This window comes from Mucor velutinosus (genome assembly GCF_035048745.1).
Source record: "Mucor velutinosus strain NIH1002 chromosome Unknown tig00001542, whole genome shotgun sequence".
Classification (NCBI taxonomy): Eukaryota; Fungi; Mucoromycota; class Mucoromycetes; order Mucorales; family Mucoraceae; genus Mucor; species Mucor velutinosus.
Window position 1 is genome coordinate 915,702 of NW_027041924.1, and position 18,427 is coordinate 934,128.

Here is an 18,427-nt window from a genome sequence, read left to right on the forward strand (position 1 = left end):
AACTAAGTGGAGGCAGCCTATCTACCTCCTAGCCTCGGATAAAGTCTTGTTGAGCTTCAGGGATAGGCACATCCACACAACGTAAAAAGGTATGCTTCAAAAGAAACATAATAAAAAAAAACAAATGAACAAAAGAAAAGAGCATGCTACAGTAGTACTACAGGAGTATGAAGGCAAAAAAGGAATACTCATACGCAATGAGTCAAAGAAAAGCATAACAAATACAACATCAGAGAATGTTCAGAACAGCTCGTTGTTGTTGCAACAGAAATGAATACATGAGCAACGTGCATGATAATAGTCTGTTGCAGAGTGCAGTGAAATCAGGTTTAAATAGATTTCACAAAAAAAATAAAGCAAAGGTAAAATACAATAGAAATCAACTGTATTTTATTTTGTGTATAAAATGAACTGAAGATCCTGGAATTGAGTAAAAAAAGAAGAGTATTTATACATTTGCATCTGGCTTGTAGGATTAGTGATGATAGAGAGCAATAGGTGCTGCTATTGCGATATCTGGCAAATGTTGTTGATGTTTGATTTAAAGTGGTAATCAATGCAGGAGCACTGGCCATAAGGGTCGATTTGAGTAACCTTGATGGGCTTGGGTGAGCTATCGTCATAGCATGATTTAATGTAACCTTGATGGTTTAAAGTGTGATGTTTGTTATTGAAGCATGGAATCCTTTATCTGGGATATTGTGCAACTATGGCAGCAGGGCATAGTTGTCATATTTGAATATGCTTGTTATTGATTTAATTCTATTTGGATAAAGATACCATCACCTATTACGACCATCATGGGTGTGATTGAATACACTGTGATCAGGAGTGATTCATTCACACGATGTGCGATATAAGCGTGTATCTTTACTTTAGTATTTTTAAATGGGTTTTTGATGTACATTTGAGCGCTTTCATTAATAGATCCAAATAGCATGAATTTGAATGAGTGCTATTTGATGAACTTTGGTTTTCAATTAAGTTGCGTTTGGGTGGCTATTTCATTACATTGCCCCCAGCCAAACTTTTTGTGGGGAAAAAGTTGACAGAGTTATGAATTTAGACGACCAAAAGTGATTTGATTGGAACATGTAGAAGGAAGGAAGACATAGATATAAGCAAGAGCAGAGAAACAAGTGCCGAAGGCAGTGGAGGAAGGAAAGCTGGAAGCTACTAATGTTTGCGGCGAGTGTTTTCGCGGCTTGTGTGATCAGTGCCTGCTTTTCGCTTGTTACCAGCCTGTTTTGAGGGGCGTTTGTTTGTAGGTAGTGGTGCATGTCTTTGATGTTGCAGTTCCTTGTTGAGCTTGACCTTTTCCCAGTATTTTTTGATGGGAATGGGAGAGGAGAACAGATCAGCTGTAATGTATTCATTTTCACGTTCAGAATAACCAGCCCATTTAACTAGGTATTCGATCTCATCATCATCGCGGTAGCGATGATCGCGAATGTCCTCAACTTCAAAGATTTCGTCTTCAATGGTAGTTTCATCAATGTTGACAGGTTTGAGTTCAGAAGGAGTATATTCACGATGCATGAGAGAATTGGTTTCGTCTTTTAGAATGTAATTGCCAGCTTGGGTACGCTTGACAACGAAATATGGGCCAGCATAGAGAGGCGCGAGTTTGGATGAACGACCTTCTTCAAGGCGGACCATGACAGGAGAGTCAAAGGCTAGTTCAGGTAGGATGTATCGACGTTTATCCATACGCTTATTGTATTCCTCAGCAAGCCGTTGTGTACGCTCTTGGAGAGCAGGAAACACGATGGTATTCATGTGTTCGATACGCTGTTGGAGCTCTTGAATGGATAGTGCAGGACGTCCATTGAGGTTGAGTTTATTTGGATTGGGATTGACGTTAACTTGACGAGCAAACATGAGACTGAATGGGGTATTGGCAGTACGCTCTTTGACTTTCATGTTGAGTGCAAGTTGGACGATGGGTACGCGATCATCCCAGTTATGCGTGTCATTACCACACATTTTGCGTAGCGTATGCTCGAATTGTTTGATAGCGTTCTCAGCACTACCATTGGATTGTTTGTAGTAAGGAAGAGAATGTCGCTGCTTGATGCCAAGCGTTTTTGTGAAGTGATCCATGAGATTGGATTTAAATTCCTTGCCGTTGTCAGCTTGTTGGATGCTAACAGCAACACCATAGTCACCATAGATGGATAGTATGGCTTGAGCGACTGTAGCGCCATTTTTGTTAGGAATTGGACGAGCTATAATGTAGCGAGTACAGAGATCAATCACAACCAGCACATAAACATTTCCCTTATCGGTGATCGACATAGGACCTAAGATATCCATAGCAATGTGATCAAAGGCGTCAAAGCTGACGATGCTTTTAGCAGGGTTGAAACCTCGACGAGCGACGTTGTGCTTTGCACATTCAGGACATGCTTTAAGTATTTCCTTGCAATCAGCGTAGATGGTGTTCCAATGTAAACCCAAATACGTGTGGATATGTTGAACCACAGACTCAATGCCAAAATGGCCTATTTTATGTGCATCTTTGATGATTTGAGCCCGATCTGCTTCTGGAGGAGCAATGTAATCCGTTGTAGAATTCTGGAATTCTTTGCTATTTAGTTTCACAGCAAGTACGTTGAGATTGCGGTCCTGAGAATAGACTGTGCGTTGACGGTTTACTTCAATCTTTTTGTTGGTGTCCCTTTTGATCAGAATGAGCTTATGCAGTTTTCTCATCTGTCGATCATTTTCATCTTCCAGCCATTTGTCTTCATCAATTATTGAATATACCCTTGAAAGAGCATCACAGAGAACATTTTCAATGCCTTTCACATGTGAAATTGTGAAGTGAAATTCTCCCAAGATTTCCAAGTAGCTCTGGAGCGTACTGTTTAGTGAAGTAGATGTGAACATGTAGGTCAATGCCAAATGATCGGTCAGGACCTCGATATCATTATGACCCCACAGTAGCGATCTAAATTTGATGAATCCAAAGACAACAGCGGCGCACTCTCTACGGTTTGTAGACCAGTTGCGCTCAGCTGAGTTGAGAGATCTGCTAACAAATGCAATATGCTTGATTCTACCCAGTTTATCCTTTTGATAAAGACAGGCAGCGATGCCATAGAGGCTAGCATCGCATTGGAGGAACATTTTGTCGTCCAACACTGGAGCATGCAGTATTTGGTTTGAGAGCAGTATTTGCTTGATGGTATTGAACCGATCAGTATGCAATTGTGTCCAATTCTTTTTTACGTCACTGTCATTTCGAAGACTATCGATGGGCTCAGCAACCTTGGACAGCATGGGACAAAAGTTTCGCAGATGGGAAACGACACCCATAAGCGAGCGAACTTGTTTTGCAGTTTTGGGAATGGGCCATTCGTCTATGTCAGATAAACGACGCATATCAATCTTTTGTATGCCAGGTCCAACCACAAAGCCTAGTAAAAAGACTGATGTCTGGAACCATGAACATTTTTTCACATTGATGCGCAGGTTGACGGATGTCAAGCGATTAACGGCAAGATTGATAAGCTTGATGTGGCTTTTCTCACAGATACTATGCAGGACACAGTCATCTATGTAGTGTTCAATGCCACCCCATACTTTGGTTGGATCAACTTGGGAAGGATCCATGTTCTTTTCCATTTCGAATTTTAGTTCGTCGGATAAACCAGTGAATAAAATTGACATGCATTTTACGAACAGAGAGCTCATAAATTTTAGGCCAAAAGGGGCCCTACACCATCTGTAAAAAATGCCATTATGCGAGAATATAAGGGCATTGCGAGATGCTTCATGCACACCATACGAATAGTATGCTTGGTGTAAGTCAATTTTACTTATTATGCGTGCGCTAGAGGACACTCGTTCAAAGATTTCGTGAATCTTGGGAACCGCATAATTTTCATGGTAATTGTCATCAATGGACGCATTGATGCGACGGAGATCACAACACACTCTCAATTTGGTGGGTTGATCGTTCTCATCCTTCTTTGTCACCGTAATCAGAGGTGAATGGAACACTGATGAGGGTTTGCAGCGTTCAACAATCTTATTTTGAAGCCATTCTTTGATTTGTTTGTCAATCTCGGCATGCGAGTTGATGGATAATGGATACTGGCGAATGAAGCAATCCTTGGGATTGGATATAGGAACATGCACTACACTTTCAGGCATGGAACATACTGCGTCAGCAGGGATGTTCTTGTTGGCATTCAGAGATTGTTCGATCTGTTGTAGAAGGATGTGACGTTCCTGAGAAGTACCATAATCAGCATTTTCTGGATTATAGACGTTTTCAGTGTCATAGTTTATATTCTTGAATTGAGCAATTTCGTTTTCGGTGTCAGGAAAGCAATGAGCTACTCCACTAAGATAGATGTTGAGGCGAGGCAAGATGTCGACTCCTAGGAGTACATCAAACTCTTCAGCCATGGAATCATTGAAGTCAATGATTTCAAAGGAATGTTCAAATGTGATTCCATTCATATAAGTTACTTTGATGGGTTCGGTGCTTCCAATGCGTTCAGCTTTAGATGCACTACCATCTTTGTTCATGCTCAAAAAGGTTAAATAACCACCCAATGCTTTGATATTTTTTATGGTAGAGAATTTTTTATTCAAAACGGATTTGTTAATGATGCTAACATCTGAACCAGGATCCACCTTTCCGATGATTCTAATGTTATTGAGAAGCAATGGTGTTATTAAATTGAAAGTGTTTTTGTTTGATGTGGAAGACTTACATTCTTTGTCTTCCATAGCCTCGCGGAAGAGGTCACTTTCGCTGGACCCGGAGTCCTTTTGCTTTCCTTTGCCATTACGGGAATGACGCTTTTGTTTCTGACTACTGGAGCCAGTTGTATAGGGTCGATGACCACTATTTTCTCTTCTCACGCTCAACACCTTGAACGAACCCTTCATAGCTTGGTACTCAGGGCAAGAGTGACCGTGGAACCAAGTTTTGCCACACCACTTGCAGAAAGTGTTTCCGCTGGCCTTCTTGGGTACGTTTGCCTTTTCAACTACACGTCTTGATGAAGAACCACCTTTGTTCAGACGACAGTCCTTCTCGTGATGTCTGGCCTGAGAGCCTCCATGGTTTGAGCAGTAGTAACGAGGAGCAGAAGAAGAAGCAGCAGCAGAGGAAGAGAATCCAGATGAACCGGATGAAGAGGACGAAGCACGAGAACCACCATGTCGCTTTGCGTTGACAAACGAAACAGGACACTTTTGACTGTTGAGGACGTTCATGGCACAGGTGACAATCTGACTGGCGGTGAAGTTAGAACACCCAGGGAAGTGAACACCGAGAACAGCGTTGATTTGGATCTGCCATTCATTGGGGAAGCCGAGCAAGAATGTATCGCCAAGAGTGGTATCTTCAGATGAGTAGCCTGCCTCCATCATAGCCCGAGCGAAACGGTTGTAGTACTCCTCCGTAGTTTCTCCAGATCGCATGGTAGCGGTTTGAACTTCACGACGAGCATCCAAGCGTAGAGCAGCATTACTGAACTTGGACGTGAATTTTTCCTTAGCCATGGACCACGACTTTGCTGTCAGCAGGTCTTGATTCAACCAGAGATCAAGGTCGTATGGAATCGTGAGTGGAATGTATCGCCGCCATACATTTTCGACAGCCTTGCCTGAAGACGAAATTACCTTCTCAAAGGAGCGCAGAAAATGGTGAATCGAATCATAGGAGATTTCGTTGGGAAAGTACTTGGTGGCATGCGAACGAAGTTGGAATTTAGGTAGGTCTTGCTTGGACAATGAGATGCCCTCATTGTCACCAGTGAGTGATGCGGTGACATTAGATTCGGATAGCTTGGCTGAGTGTTTGACAGTGGAGATCAGACGATTCAGGTCCTCGATCTTGGATCGCATATCTTCAATATGCTTTTGACCGTGCTCATTGTTCATATCAGTTCCCTCGACCATGTCCAGCAACAGACGCACAAACGAATCCCGACGCCAGACCAATTTCTTGATGGAATTCAACGTGCTAGAACCAGCAGCAGAGGAGGATGCATTACCTGATGAACATGATGTCGACGCAGACAAATGAGAAGTAACTTGAGATGAGGATTCACCACCGTCATTGGGAGCATGGTTAGCCAAATCAGAAACAGGAGAGGATCGCAATGGCGTAGCATCCATCATGGCAATATCCTCTTGATGGTTTGAAGGTTGAGGTTGTTGTCCGACATTAGTACTTTGATCCAAGTGGATGGCCTGGACTTGCTGTCTAGTGTGCTCAATGGTATCGTCACCAGGTTGACGTTGAGCAGGAGAACCTTGAGCAGAGGGGACAGAAGGAGAGCCAGAGTTGTTGGTATTGTCAGACATTGTGATAAGGTTTGTTTAATAAAATATAGTTTGAATATTGTAAAAAATGCAGTGAAATCAGGTTTAAATAGATTTCACAAAAAAAATAAAGCAAAGGTAAAATACAATAGAAATCAACTGTATTTTATTTTGTGTATAAAATGAACTGAAGATCCTGGAATTGAGTAAAAAAAGAAGAGTATTTATACATTTGCATCTGGCTTGTAGGATTAGTGATGATAGAGAGCAATAGGTGCTGCTATTGCGATATCTGGCAAATGTTGTTGATGTTTGATTTAAAGTGGTAATCAATGCAGGAGCACTGGCCATAAGGGTCGATTTGAGTAACCTTGATGGGCTTGGGTGAGCTATCGTCATAGCATGATTTAATGTAACCTTGATGGTTTAAAGTGTGATGTTTGTTATTGAAGCATGGAATCCTTTATCTGGGATATTGTGCAACTATGGCAGCAGGGCATAGTTGTCATATTTGAATATGCTTGTTATTGATTTAATTCTATTTGGATAAAGATACCATCACCTATTACGACCATCATGGGTGTGATTGAATACACTGTGATCAGGAGTGATTCATTCACACGATGTGCGATATAAGCGTGTATCTTTACTTTAGTATTTTTAAATGGGTTTTTGATGTACATTTGAGCGCTTTCATTAATAGATCCAAATAGCATGAATTTGAATGAGTGCTATTTGATGAACTTTGGTTTTCAATTAAGTTGCGTTTGGGTGGCTATTTCATTACACAGAGGAACACAAACACACACAGTTGCATGAGCAATAGTAGTATAAGTGTGCAATACAACATAATGACTAATGTTGTTTCATGTGAAGCCACAGATGCAACACAAACAACAATCCACGGCTATATAACATAGTAGTATTACAACGGTAATACAGATATATAGCAGTGCATCACGCTTGTTGTTCGTATATACGAAACAACAGTGTTGCAAGTACTCGTTGAGCTGATCATATCACAGCCAACGAAAGAAGAAAAAAGCGCAACAAAGAAAACATCATGATGCATTATCATGAGAAAGGAAGCAATAATACAAATGTTCAAAGAAGGTTTATATCATTACGACCAGAAGAAAGAAGATACTTACCACTTACCACAGCCACAGCCACAGATAGACCAGAAGAGTATAGGCAATTACCGGAGACAGACCAGAGAACGAGCATGCACCAAGTATAGTAGACCAGAAAAGACCAGATGAGCAGCAGTAACACCAGTACCATAGACAAACTAAAGAACGAACGCCATCAGCAGAGAGCAGACAAAGACCAAAGAAGTTACTTACCACTTATCACCGCCACAGATAGACCAGAGAACGAGCATGCACCAAGTATAGTAGACCGGGAAAGACCAAATGGGTAGCAGCAACACCAGCACCATAGAAAAACTAAAGAACGAATACCATCAGAAGAGAGCACACAAACACCAAAGAAGTTACCACTTATCACCACCACAGATAGAGATATTACGCAATTACCGGGTATGGACCAGAGAACGAGCATGTGTCAAATACAGTAGACCAGGAAAGACCGAATTAGCAGCAGCAGCAATACCAGTGCTATAGAAACACCGAAGAATGAACGACATCAGAGACCAGACGAAGACCAAAGAAGCAACCACCAGATATGATAAGCCAAAGAAGCAAACAGTAGAGATAGCAGAGACGTAATGGCAGCACCACCCACGTCAACCAGACAAAAAGAATCATCAAAGCCTAATAAATAAATTTAATTAGTGTTAATTCTACGTCTTCCAGTGCTCGTTATCGAATGGTACTTAATAATATTCCACTTCAAAGAAGCAGTATTAAGTTCTTTCAACGGTACATGACAGTGCTATCAGAAGCTAGAGTGTTATTATCAATCAAACGGTTTTCAAAATTACCATGGTTTGATACTAAACGCGTTTTGCAAAAAAGGAAAAAAAAACGGGGGTATGGGAGTATGAGAGGGCGCCCTACCCGACGTCACGACCAGTAAATCTGATCTCAGTCTTCTGCAGCGGCAGCCATAGTTGCGGTAATTTAATATGAATTTGTGCTGTGGATATTTTCGTGTTCAAACTTGTCTTGATCTGACATCTTTTAAACGTTTTTGCTAAACTTGACTATGAAAACTGTCGATATCACACCCAGCTTTCTAATATACTTTTAAAGGAATAGAGAAGCCGCATCGAATGGTGTTGGTTACATTTAGCTTTCAGACCGAAAATAACGAGCAATCTCCAAAAATATCAAAACAGGTCTTTTGTGAATACGTCAAAATTTAGCAAATGAAAGTCTCATAAAAAGAGTTTTCAGTGATGTATTGCATGTTTGCGATCAATTTGATTGTATATGTATCATAGGAAAAGTCTTCATTTTTGGGATGAAAAACGCGATCGTTTGATTTTCAAGAATTTTCCCTTGCTAATACTCATAAAAAAACAACGATTTTCATGAATTTGCGATGACCCAAAAAAAATTGAGATAAAGCATCAGTAAGTAAAGCGCAACCAAGGGGAGTCGTTTAGCCCTATTCCAAGCGTCCAAAATGCTTTTTGGCATAACTTATTCGAGTTGAAAAATGGTTACATTTGGACAGAATTCGACCTAAAAATATGGTATAGCGGGCTGTGTTGCGGAACAAGTAGATAAACTACAGTGCTTTATAGTGACTAGAATTTTCTGCGTTGCAATAAACCAGATTTGTATTTTGAAATGTGAAATTACAGTGATTTAAAAGCTCGAGCATCAATGACATTATACAGACTTGAATCTAGTACTACACAGCAGTATACTAGGCACAGGATTCTCCCAGTGTCAAATGTCCCGCCAAACATGCAATGTAAATCATTGATTTCCATCATATATGTTTCAATGTTTTCATCATGGTTTGATATCTTCTACCTAACATCCAAGACTCTGGAGATGCAAAGGTATTTTCGGTTTTGAGGTTTGGGCCATCCGAAATTTGGCTTTGCCATTCCGTTAATGCTAGAGCTCTGACAACAGCATATTCCTATAGCAAAATCCTGCAAGGAAAACAGTAGTATAGTTGGATCTTAGATCGGATGGTGCGTTGCTGATCAAATACAAATGATTCCAAACGTAAACGGTTATGAACAAAGATATACTTATAAAAGCTACTGTTGAAAGCTGTTGTAATTGCAAACGTTTAAAAGTATAAGATCAATGAATTAGGTGTTGCGTTGTAATGAAAAATTGGTTATATCTTGGTGAAGATTTCCTAAAAAGTCAGAAGTGTGTTACGTATCTTAACAGCTTTTGAGTAATGAACTTCTTATAAATACTTCTTGATTACGAGCGACTAGAAGTAAGAGATCAATGGAATTGATACTGGAGAATGCTGTGCAAAACTACTTGGTGAAAGCTTGCTTTGTTGTGTTGTCGTGGGAGAAATTCGAATCTAAACTGCTCATTTTACGGAAAAGGAGAAAGAGCTATTCCAATCTCTATACTGACGCCAAAGCTTTTATATCAGGGTCATTCTGTGTTTACGTTGAAGGGTTGCTACACATCTAGAGTGAATTCAAGTTACTACGTCTGTTGTCGAACAATTAAGCGAGGAAAATGTAGTAAAGGAGCCATTATTGTGGAATCTGAGGCTTTATAGACTAAAATTCACGGAAAAAAAAAGAATAAAAAAAACAGTAAAGTCAACTTGATAAAGGTATGTTTTATTATCAAACTGACAAGTGTCAAGTAAACTGAAGTCTCTCTACTGGCCAGGTAGATGATCCATCTTATATACTATAACAATGGATAAAAGTTCTATTAATTAGATTGACAAATAAGTCAACTCAGATCAACTAATGTCTAATCATGCTAAAAGACAACTCCAGCAAGCTAATCATGATTTAGCTCTGTCTGGATGAATAATTAGACTCTCATCCGAAGTACCCTGATCTATCCTTTCTATAAGGATAATTAATATCGATCTAGTAGCATGTATCCGATAGGTACAGTCTTCTTAGTCTATATTAATAGTACATATCTGAGTGTATATCGCTAAGCATACATCTTTAGCATGTATCTGGATATATGGCATGTCTGTAGCATATCGTATGCATGTCTATAGCATGTCTCATATATAGTACAAGTCTGTAGTACATAAAGTATCTGTAGCTAGTATCACGGATATAAGCATGTGTCTTATAGCGTGGATCATGAAGTGCACATCTGAAGCAACAAGCTCATATTGCATTAATCTTGGTGCCTATCCAGATATGGTAAACATCCGTAGTCAATGTCGGAATACAAGTATAAGTCTATAGTGCCATCCATGTCCGTGGTGCCATCTATAGCCTATATCTTATATAGTATGAATCTTATAGTACTAGCGTATCTGAAGTCCATATCTTCTTATAGTATAAATCGATATCGTGCATCTAATCCAGTGTACATACAGTTTATATCTAAATCTGGTAACTGGATGAACTGTCGGAATGCAGATCATAGTGGATGTATTCCACAATGTCAATTGGTGACATTCGCAAGTCATTGAGAAGAAATGGTCTTAAATCTCGAATAAAAGCAAAGATAAATTTTGTTAGCAAGACAAACAAGCGGCTTCGATTGGCGTGGGCTAAAAAGCATAGGCATCTTACTATTGCTTTCTGGCGTTGTAGAGTGTTTTCGGATGAAACAAAAGTAAATATTTGGGGCTCAGATGTTAAATGTTTTTACTAGACAAATGGTGGCCGAACCATGCAGCCGTATTAAGTCAAGTCTCAGGTGCAGGGAAATGACGGTGGAGTCATGTTTTGGAGTTGCATAACAGCGGAGGAGCCTAGTCATGGTACCACCATTACTGAAGACGCAATAAACTCGGGCTTGTATGTCGATGATATTTCGAAGACATCATTGAACGACACTCTTGAGCACTTCGGGAAGACACCATCTGATGTGCGAATTCAACAAGACAAAGCAACGCCGCATACCTCGGGCATTACTAAGCGATGGTTCACCGACAATGGGTTAAATCTAGACGAAAATATGAATTGTCCACCCCGAAGTCCAGATCTTAATCCCATTGAACATGTATGGCATCTCCTAAAGCTTCGTCTTAATAAGTGTTCCACTAGACCCTCTACAAAAGAAGAACTAGAGCGGCATATTTACATAGAATAATACAAAATAACAGAAAAAGAGTGCCAAAAATATATTGACAGTATGTCTGCCCGAATCAACGCTGTCATCAAGAGCAAAAGTGGTTCAACTCACTATTAATGATTTTATAATATAATGTATATTTTTCTATATTCATTCTTTAAATAATAAAATCATTCGATTTTAGTTTTTGAAAAGTCATAAACATGTATAGATAGCACTACTTTCTCTCATTCAAACAATATATATCTCGACTTTGTATACAAAGAAATGACTAAAACCTAATGCAAAAAGACAATTTTTTAAACGAACGGGACAGTTTTTCCCCCTACAATAGTTTAAATATGATAGATCCCTGGTCAATGACTATTACGTTGAGATAGTATATAAATAGCAGGCCACTGGGGCCTTATGGATTGTTGGTATAGCTTGTTGAGAGGCCACCTAAGTCGATATGTTTTATGTAGTGTAGGTGGATCTCGATATCTTGACATTAGGGAGATTGAATGTATTGTAGTTCCTGAGGCACCCGTGCACACACAATTGACTGGACTTGTAAACATAGATGTGATGTGATGCAATAAACATCAGCTATGCTGCTACACTGTAAAAGGTGGCTTGAGGAGAAAGTGAATGTACCCTAAGATGCATGCTTGTATGCAACAGAGGGCAAAAAAATGGTATAGGAATATGTTAGTCTCAAGACTCCAGCATCAATACTTCAAAAATCGATGTTTGATCGTGATGTATCATTTATAAACCGGGTCTCCAAATGCGTAAAAACAATCAGTTCAAGCATACATCACATCAGATTACATCAGATCATAAAATTTGACATGAAACAGGATTCAGTTACGATCCGAATCATGGCATGTCCAGGATAATAGATCCAATCTATTATTCTGTTATCGAAATCAACCCATCTAATACCATATCCTCCTCACATCGAATCCTTCAGCTCGAATAGTATATAAATCCTCTTATTTCCAACGTAATAAACGATATTCTTTACTACCTGATTAATTTCATACACTGTTTTCTAAATTTATTTCTGATGAATCAGAAATTACTGTATTCGCGCATATCAAAAAGTGAGGTCTGAACTTTGTCAGAATCAGATGAATGGGTCGACCGCTTTGGTGTTGGGTTTCGTACAGTGCAGAACATCAGAGACGTCAAACAAAGCTATAATTTACTTACTTTTTTGGCAACAGAATCTACTACGCTTTATTTTTAGGTCAAATTCTGCCTAAATTCAGTCATTTTGAAGCACGAATAGCTCATGCTACAAAGTGTTGCAGACGCTTGGAATAGGACCAAATCACTCTCCTTTGATATACTCTACTTACTGATACTTTATCTAGAAATTTTTTTGTCATCGCAAATTCATGAAAATCGTTGTTTTTTTATGAGTATTAGCAAGGGAAAATTCTTGAAAATCAAACGATCGCGTTTTTCATCCCAAAAATGAAGACTTTTCCTATGATACATATACAATCAAATTGATTGTAAAAATGAGATGCAACACTGGAAACACTTTCTATGAGGTTTTCCTGTATAAGACTTCAACATTTTGGCAAAAAACATGTTTTCGTACTTTTGCAAATTGCTCATTATTTTCGGTCTGAAAGCTAAATGTAATCAACATCATTCGATGCGGCTTCTCTATTCCTTTAAAAGTATATTAGAAAGCTGGGTGTGATATCGACAGTTTTCATAGTCAAGTTTAGCAAAAACGTTTAAAAGATGTCAGATCAAGACAAGTTTGAACACGAAAATATCCACAGCACAAATTCATATTAAATTACCGCAACTATGGCTGCCGCTGCAGAAGACTGAGATCAGATTTACTGGTCGTGACGTCGGGTAGGGCGCCCTCTCATACTCCCATACCCCCGTTTTTTTTTCCTTTTTTGCAAAACGCGTTTAGTATCAAACCATGGTAATTTTGAAAACCGTTTGATTGATAATAACACTCTAGCTTCTGATAGCACTGTCATGTACCGTTGAAAGAACTTAATACTGCTTCTTTGAAGTGGAATATTATTAAGTACCATTCGATAACGAGCACTGGAAGACGTAGAATTAACACTAATTAAATTTATTTATTAGGCTTTGATGATTCTTTTTGTCTGGTTGACGTGGGTGGTGCTGCCATTACGTCTCTGCTATCTCTACTGTTTGCTTCTTTGGCTTATCATATCTGGTGGTTGCTTCTTTGGTCTTCGTCTGGTCTCTGATGTCGTTCATTCTTCGGTGTTTCTATAGCACTGGTATTGCTGCTGCTGCTAATTCGGTCTTTCCTGGTCTACTGTATTTGACACATGCTCGTTCTCTGGTCCATACCCGGTAATTGCGTAATATCTCTATCTGTGGTGGTGATAAGTGGTAACTTCTTTGGTGTTTGTGTGCTCTCTTCTGATGGTATTCGTTCTTTAGTTTTTCTATGGTGCTGGTGTTGCTGCTACCCATTTGGTCTTTCCCGGTCTACTATACTTGGTGCATGCTCGTTCTCTGGTCTATCTGTGGCGGTGATAAGTGGTAAGTAACTTCTTTGGTCTTTGTCTGCTCTCTGCTGATGGCGTTCGTTCTTTAGTTTGTCTATGGTACTGGTGTTACTGCTGCTCATCTGGTCTTTTCTGGTCTACTATACTTGGTGCATGCTCGTTCTCTGGTCTGTCTCCGGTAATTGCCTATACTCTTCTGGTCTATCTGTGGCTGTGGCTGTGGTAAGTGGTAAGTATCTTCTTTCTTCTGGTCGTAATGATATAAACCTTCTTTGAACATTTGTATTATTGCTTCCTTTCTCATGATAATGCATCATGATGTTTTCTTTGTTGCGCTTTTTTCTTCTTTCGTTGGCTGTGATATGATCAGCTCAACGAGTACTTGCAACACTGTTGTTTCGTATATACGAACAACAAGCGTGATGCACTGCTATATATCTGTATTACCGTTGTAATACTACTATGTTATATAGCCGTGGATTGTTGTTTGTGTTGCATCTGTGGCTTCACATGAAACAACATTAGTCATTATGTTGTATTGCACACTTATACTACTATTGCTCATGCAACTGTGTGTGTTTGTGTTCCTCTGCAACAGACTATTATCATGCACGTTGCTCATGTATTCATTTCTGTTGCAACAACAACGAGCTGTTCTGAACATTCTCTGATGTTGTATTTGTTATGCTTTTCTTTGACTCATTGCGTATGAGTATTCCTTTTTTGCCTTCATACTCCTGTAGTACTACTGTAGCATGCTCTTTTCTTTTGTTCATTTGTTTTTTTTTTATTATGTTTCTTTTGAAGCATACCTTTTTACGTTGTGTGGATGTGCCTATCCCTGAAGCTCAACAAGACTTTATCCGAGGCTAGGAGGTAGATAGGCTGCCTCCACTTAGTTATCGCTACTTACTTTAGTGATGATTGAGAGTCTCAACGCCAGAATCTAAAAGCTAGGTGGTGTAAGTAAGGCATGCTCTAGCACCTGGGGAAAATTTGATGATAGTAACAGCTATATTGCTATATAGCGGAGCTTAAAATTTTGCCTCACATCAAAACAGGGGGAAACCCTCGCAAAATTTTTTTTAGGTCAGCGGAGTTTTCAAGCAATTTGATTGGCTGAGACGTTGAGGCACCGAAAGGTTACAACTAGTTGATTTCCTATTGATTTGTCATTTGTAATAGTTATGTGTTTGCAATAAAAGTGTATCTTCTTCTTTATTTAAATGTATAATAATGTGGTGCAATCACAAGTGTAATAAAATAACCTCCTAAAAGAAATTTCATTGAAAGCCGGAAGTTATCAAATATCACTCATTCAAGTTTATGATATTTGAACAATCTACCAAGAAAGCACTCAACTGTGCATCGATATACCATTTAATCATACTAAAGTAAAGATGCGCTCTTATCTCACACACCGTGTGAATGAATCACTCTTGATCGCAGTGTATTCAATCACATCCATGATGGTCGTAATGAATGTTGTTATCTTTATCCAAATAAAATCAAACCAATAGCAAGCATATTCAAATATTACAACTATGCCCTGATGCCATAGATGCTGCACAGTACTTCAGGTAAAGGGTCTTACACTTCAATAACAAACATCACGCCTTAAACTTTAAAGGTTACGTTAAATCATTTTATAACAATAGTTCATCCAACCCCATCCAGGCTACTCAAATCCGAATCGACCTTTATGGGCAGTGCTCTTGCATTGATTACCACTTTAAATCAAACATCAACATCATTTGCCAGATTTCGCAATTGTAGCACTAATTTCTCTCTATCATCACTAATCCTACAAGTTAGTTACAAATGTACAATACGCTTCTTTTTTTACTCAATTTTAGGATCTTCATTTCATTTTATACACAAATAAAATACAGCTGATTTCTATTGAAATTTATTGTTGCTTCATTTTCATGAAATCTCTTGGACTTGTCTTCAATGCAAAATTATCTAGCATCCATTAAACAGTTTTACGAGAGCGATTTCCTTTAATATTTTTATTAATTACGTAGGAATAGCAATAATATAATAGATACAGCAGCAGTACACTACTAGTCAGCAGATACCCGCCCCCAGTACCAAATGGCATGGCAAGCATCATACGTCTGTTTAGAATAACGAAATATAGACAGAGAAAATACAATTAGAGCTGAATATATTTATTATGTCATCCCAAGATTGAATGAGGATTTAAACTAGTATAAATTTCGAAGGTTTTTATAGTTACTTGACAGTGCCGCCGCAATAGGATCTTAATCTTGAATACGGGATAATTGTATAAGCCTTGGACAAACCAGTTAACGCAGATGTGTTGCGTGAAAGCTCGTGGACTGTCAGTTAGAAAAAAAACAACAGTGAAAATCCAGAATAGAATGTTCTTCATAGTCGATTTGATGGAGGAGTATTTGTCAAAATTGGAACCCGCTTTTAGGGACGAAAGGCTATAGGTTACCACATTTCAGGATCCAGGATATAGATTAGCCATTTGATGGCACCACCCTTATTTTTTTGCACTGTGGGAACAAAGAGATCTCACTATACCACGCACGCATCTCTGCCCCTTTTCAATCCTTTTCATGTATTATACGTTGTATAATACATTTGCCTCTCAAATATGATCTATATTCTAAACAACGTCGTTTGTCATTGATTTCCAACATGTCTCAATCTCATGGGATGCAATCTTTTAACTCATGTTAAAGATTCTGTATTACAAAGGTATTTTTTGTTTCGAGCTTTAGGTCATCATCCAAAATTAAGTTTTAAAAGATTGATGCTAGAACTCTGGAGGTAGCATGATCTCATAGCGAAATTTTGTGCGGAAAAAATAATAGTGCATATCATGAACCTAGCGTGATCAAACCACACTATTCAGAAATCTAGACATGCATATGCATCAGCTTTACCAGAATCAATATTAAGCATCTTATTCGAATAAGAAGTTGCGCAGGCTGCAGAACTGCCTTTTCAGAAGATTTCATCTTCCAAAGATGTGATTCATGCCGTGTAAATAAACTCTATAAAGCTAACACATAACCAAACATGATAGCGTACAGACCTTCATTTATTGACATGTAGGCTATTTTGAACCACTGGAAAGACACCAAACAATTATACTTGAGTAACAGTAACTTGCTGATATCTTTGCTCAACTTTTTTTAGGACCCAAAAAACATGGCCAAAAATCGACCAAAAAGCATGAGATACCCCTCATGGTTTTCATCGAAAATCAAACGATCGCATTTTTTACCTTGAAAATGAAGACTTTTACTATGGCATATATTAATTCAAAATGTTTCTCTTGATCCAAAGCAACCTCTGAAACCACGTTTGTAAGGCCTTCATATGCAAAATCTGGACATTTTCAATACAAACCTCATTTCTTATTTTACCAGATTGCTCAATAAGTTTATTTAAAACACGTATTGCAATTAGCACCATTGGAAGTGCCTTGAAAAGTACTCCAAGAATATATTAGGAATTTTTTTTTGTAGGGGAGTCGAGCTCCAGGTTCTATTTAAAGTCCTTTAAATGTCATACTAAGGGATAGAAAAGACTGTCGGTGGACCCAATGTCTGCAATGAAGGGGAATAAGATATTTTTTGAACTAAGTTGGGAAAGAAATCTACTACTAATAAGGTGCGACTCCTAGAGCCAGTACAGTCTTGCGGAAAATCGTCAAAATATAGATCATGGATAAGAGCACAAAACACCAAACGAGGACATCAGTACTACCTCAAAAAAATCAAACAACTTGCGTTCACCAGGATTTGAACCGGAATCCTCCTGTTGGCATACGGGAGTTTTACCACTTCGCCCTACCACCAGGGACAAGTATTAGGAAGTATCGAATGATCATCACAATTTATATAGTCGAATGTAACAAAATAATTCAATCAAGTCAAAAGAAGCAAAATTTGGCCAATCTTAAACAGGAAAGATAATCTGACGTCGAATCAATTTTGGCAGCGGGCAGTGCTGTTGCTGGCTGGCCCAAATACCTTTTCTAATGATGACAATGATGATGACAATGATGCTTAAAGGGGGATCATAAATTTGTAAGGACAATCGCCTATCTTGAATACTTTTTTTTTCTTTTGTTCGAAGTTTTCCCTATAAGGTTTCTTTTGCAATGACAACCTCTCAAAAAAGTCGCTGTAAATCTTACAGAATTCCTGTATTTACGCATGGCCAGTTTGGTGTCACCATCTTAAGAGTACCATCAGTGAATGAAGATTATTATAAGGAATTATTTTATTGAGTAAATGATAGTAGTATATAAGGGAGTGATTAAATAATAGGGATTGTTTGGAATGAATTTGTGTATAGTATGTATAGATTGATTGGTAAGGACTGTAAGAGGAAAGTTGACGAGTAAACTTGTCAAGGAATAGAGCAGAAGGAGCGGAAGTACAGTATTAAGATAAAGTAAACGAGAGAATT

The 18,427-nt window shown here is 38.7% G+C and overlaps 1 protein-coding gene across 1 annotated transcript; it reads right to left on the reverse strand.

Annotated features, from left to right (window-relative positions):
* Positions 1-1,176: 1,176 nt before the first annotated feature.
* Positions 1,177-6,333, reverse strand: MRP2 (40S ribosomal protein mrp2, mitochondrial; the record flags this gene model as incomplete). Its single annotated transcript, XM_064824286.1, has 1 exon — positions 1,177-6,333. One exon carries the CDS (start codon positions 6,331-6,333, stop codon positions 1,177-1,179), a length of 5,157 nt encoding a protein of 1,718 aa, XP_064677222.1.
* Between the last annotated feature and the right edge of the window lie 12,094 nt (positions 6,334-18,427).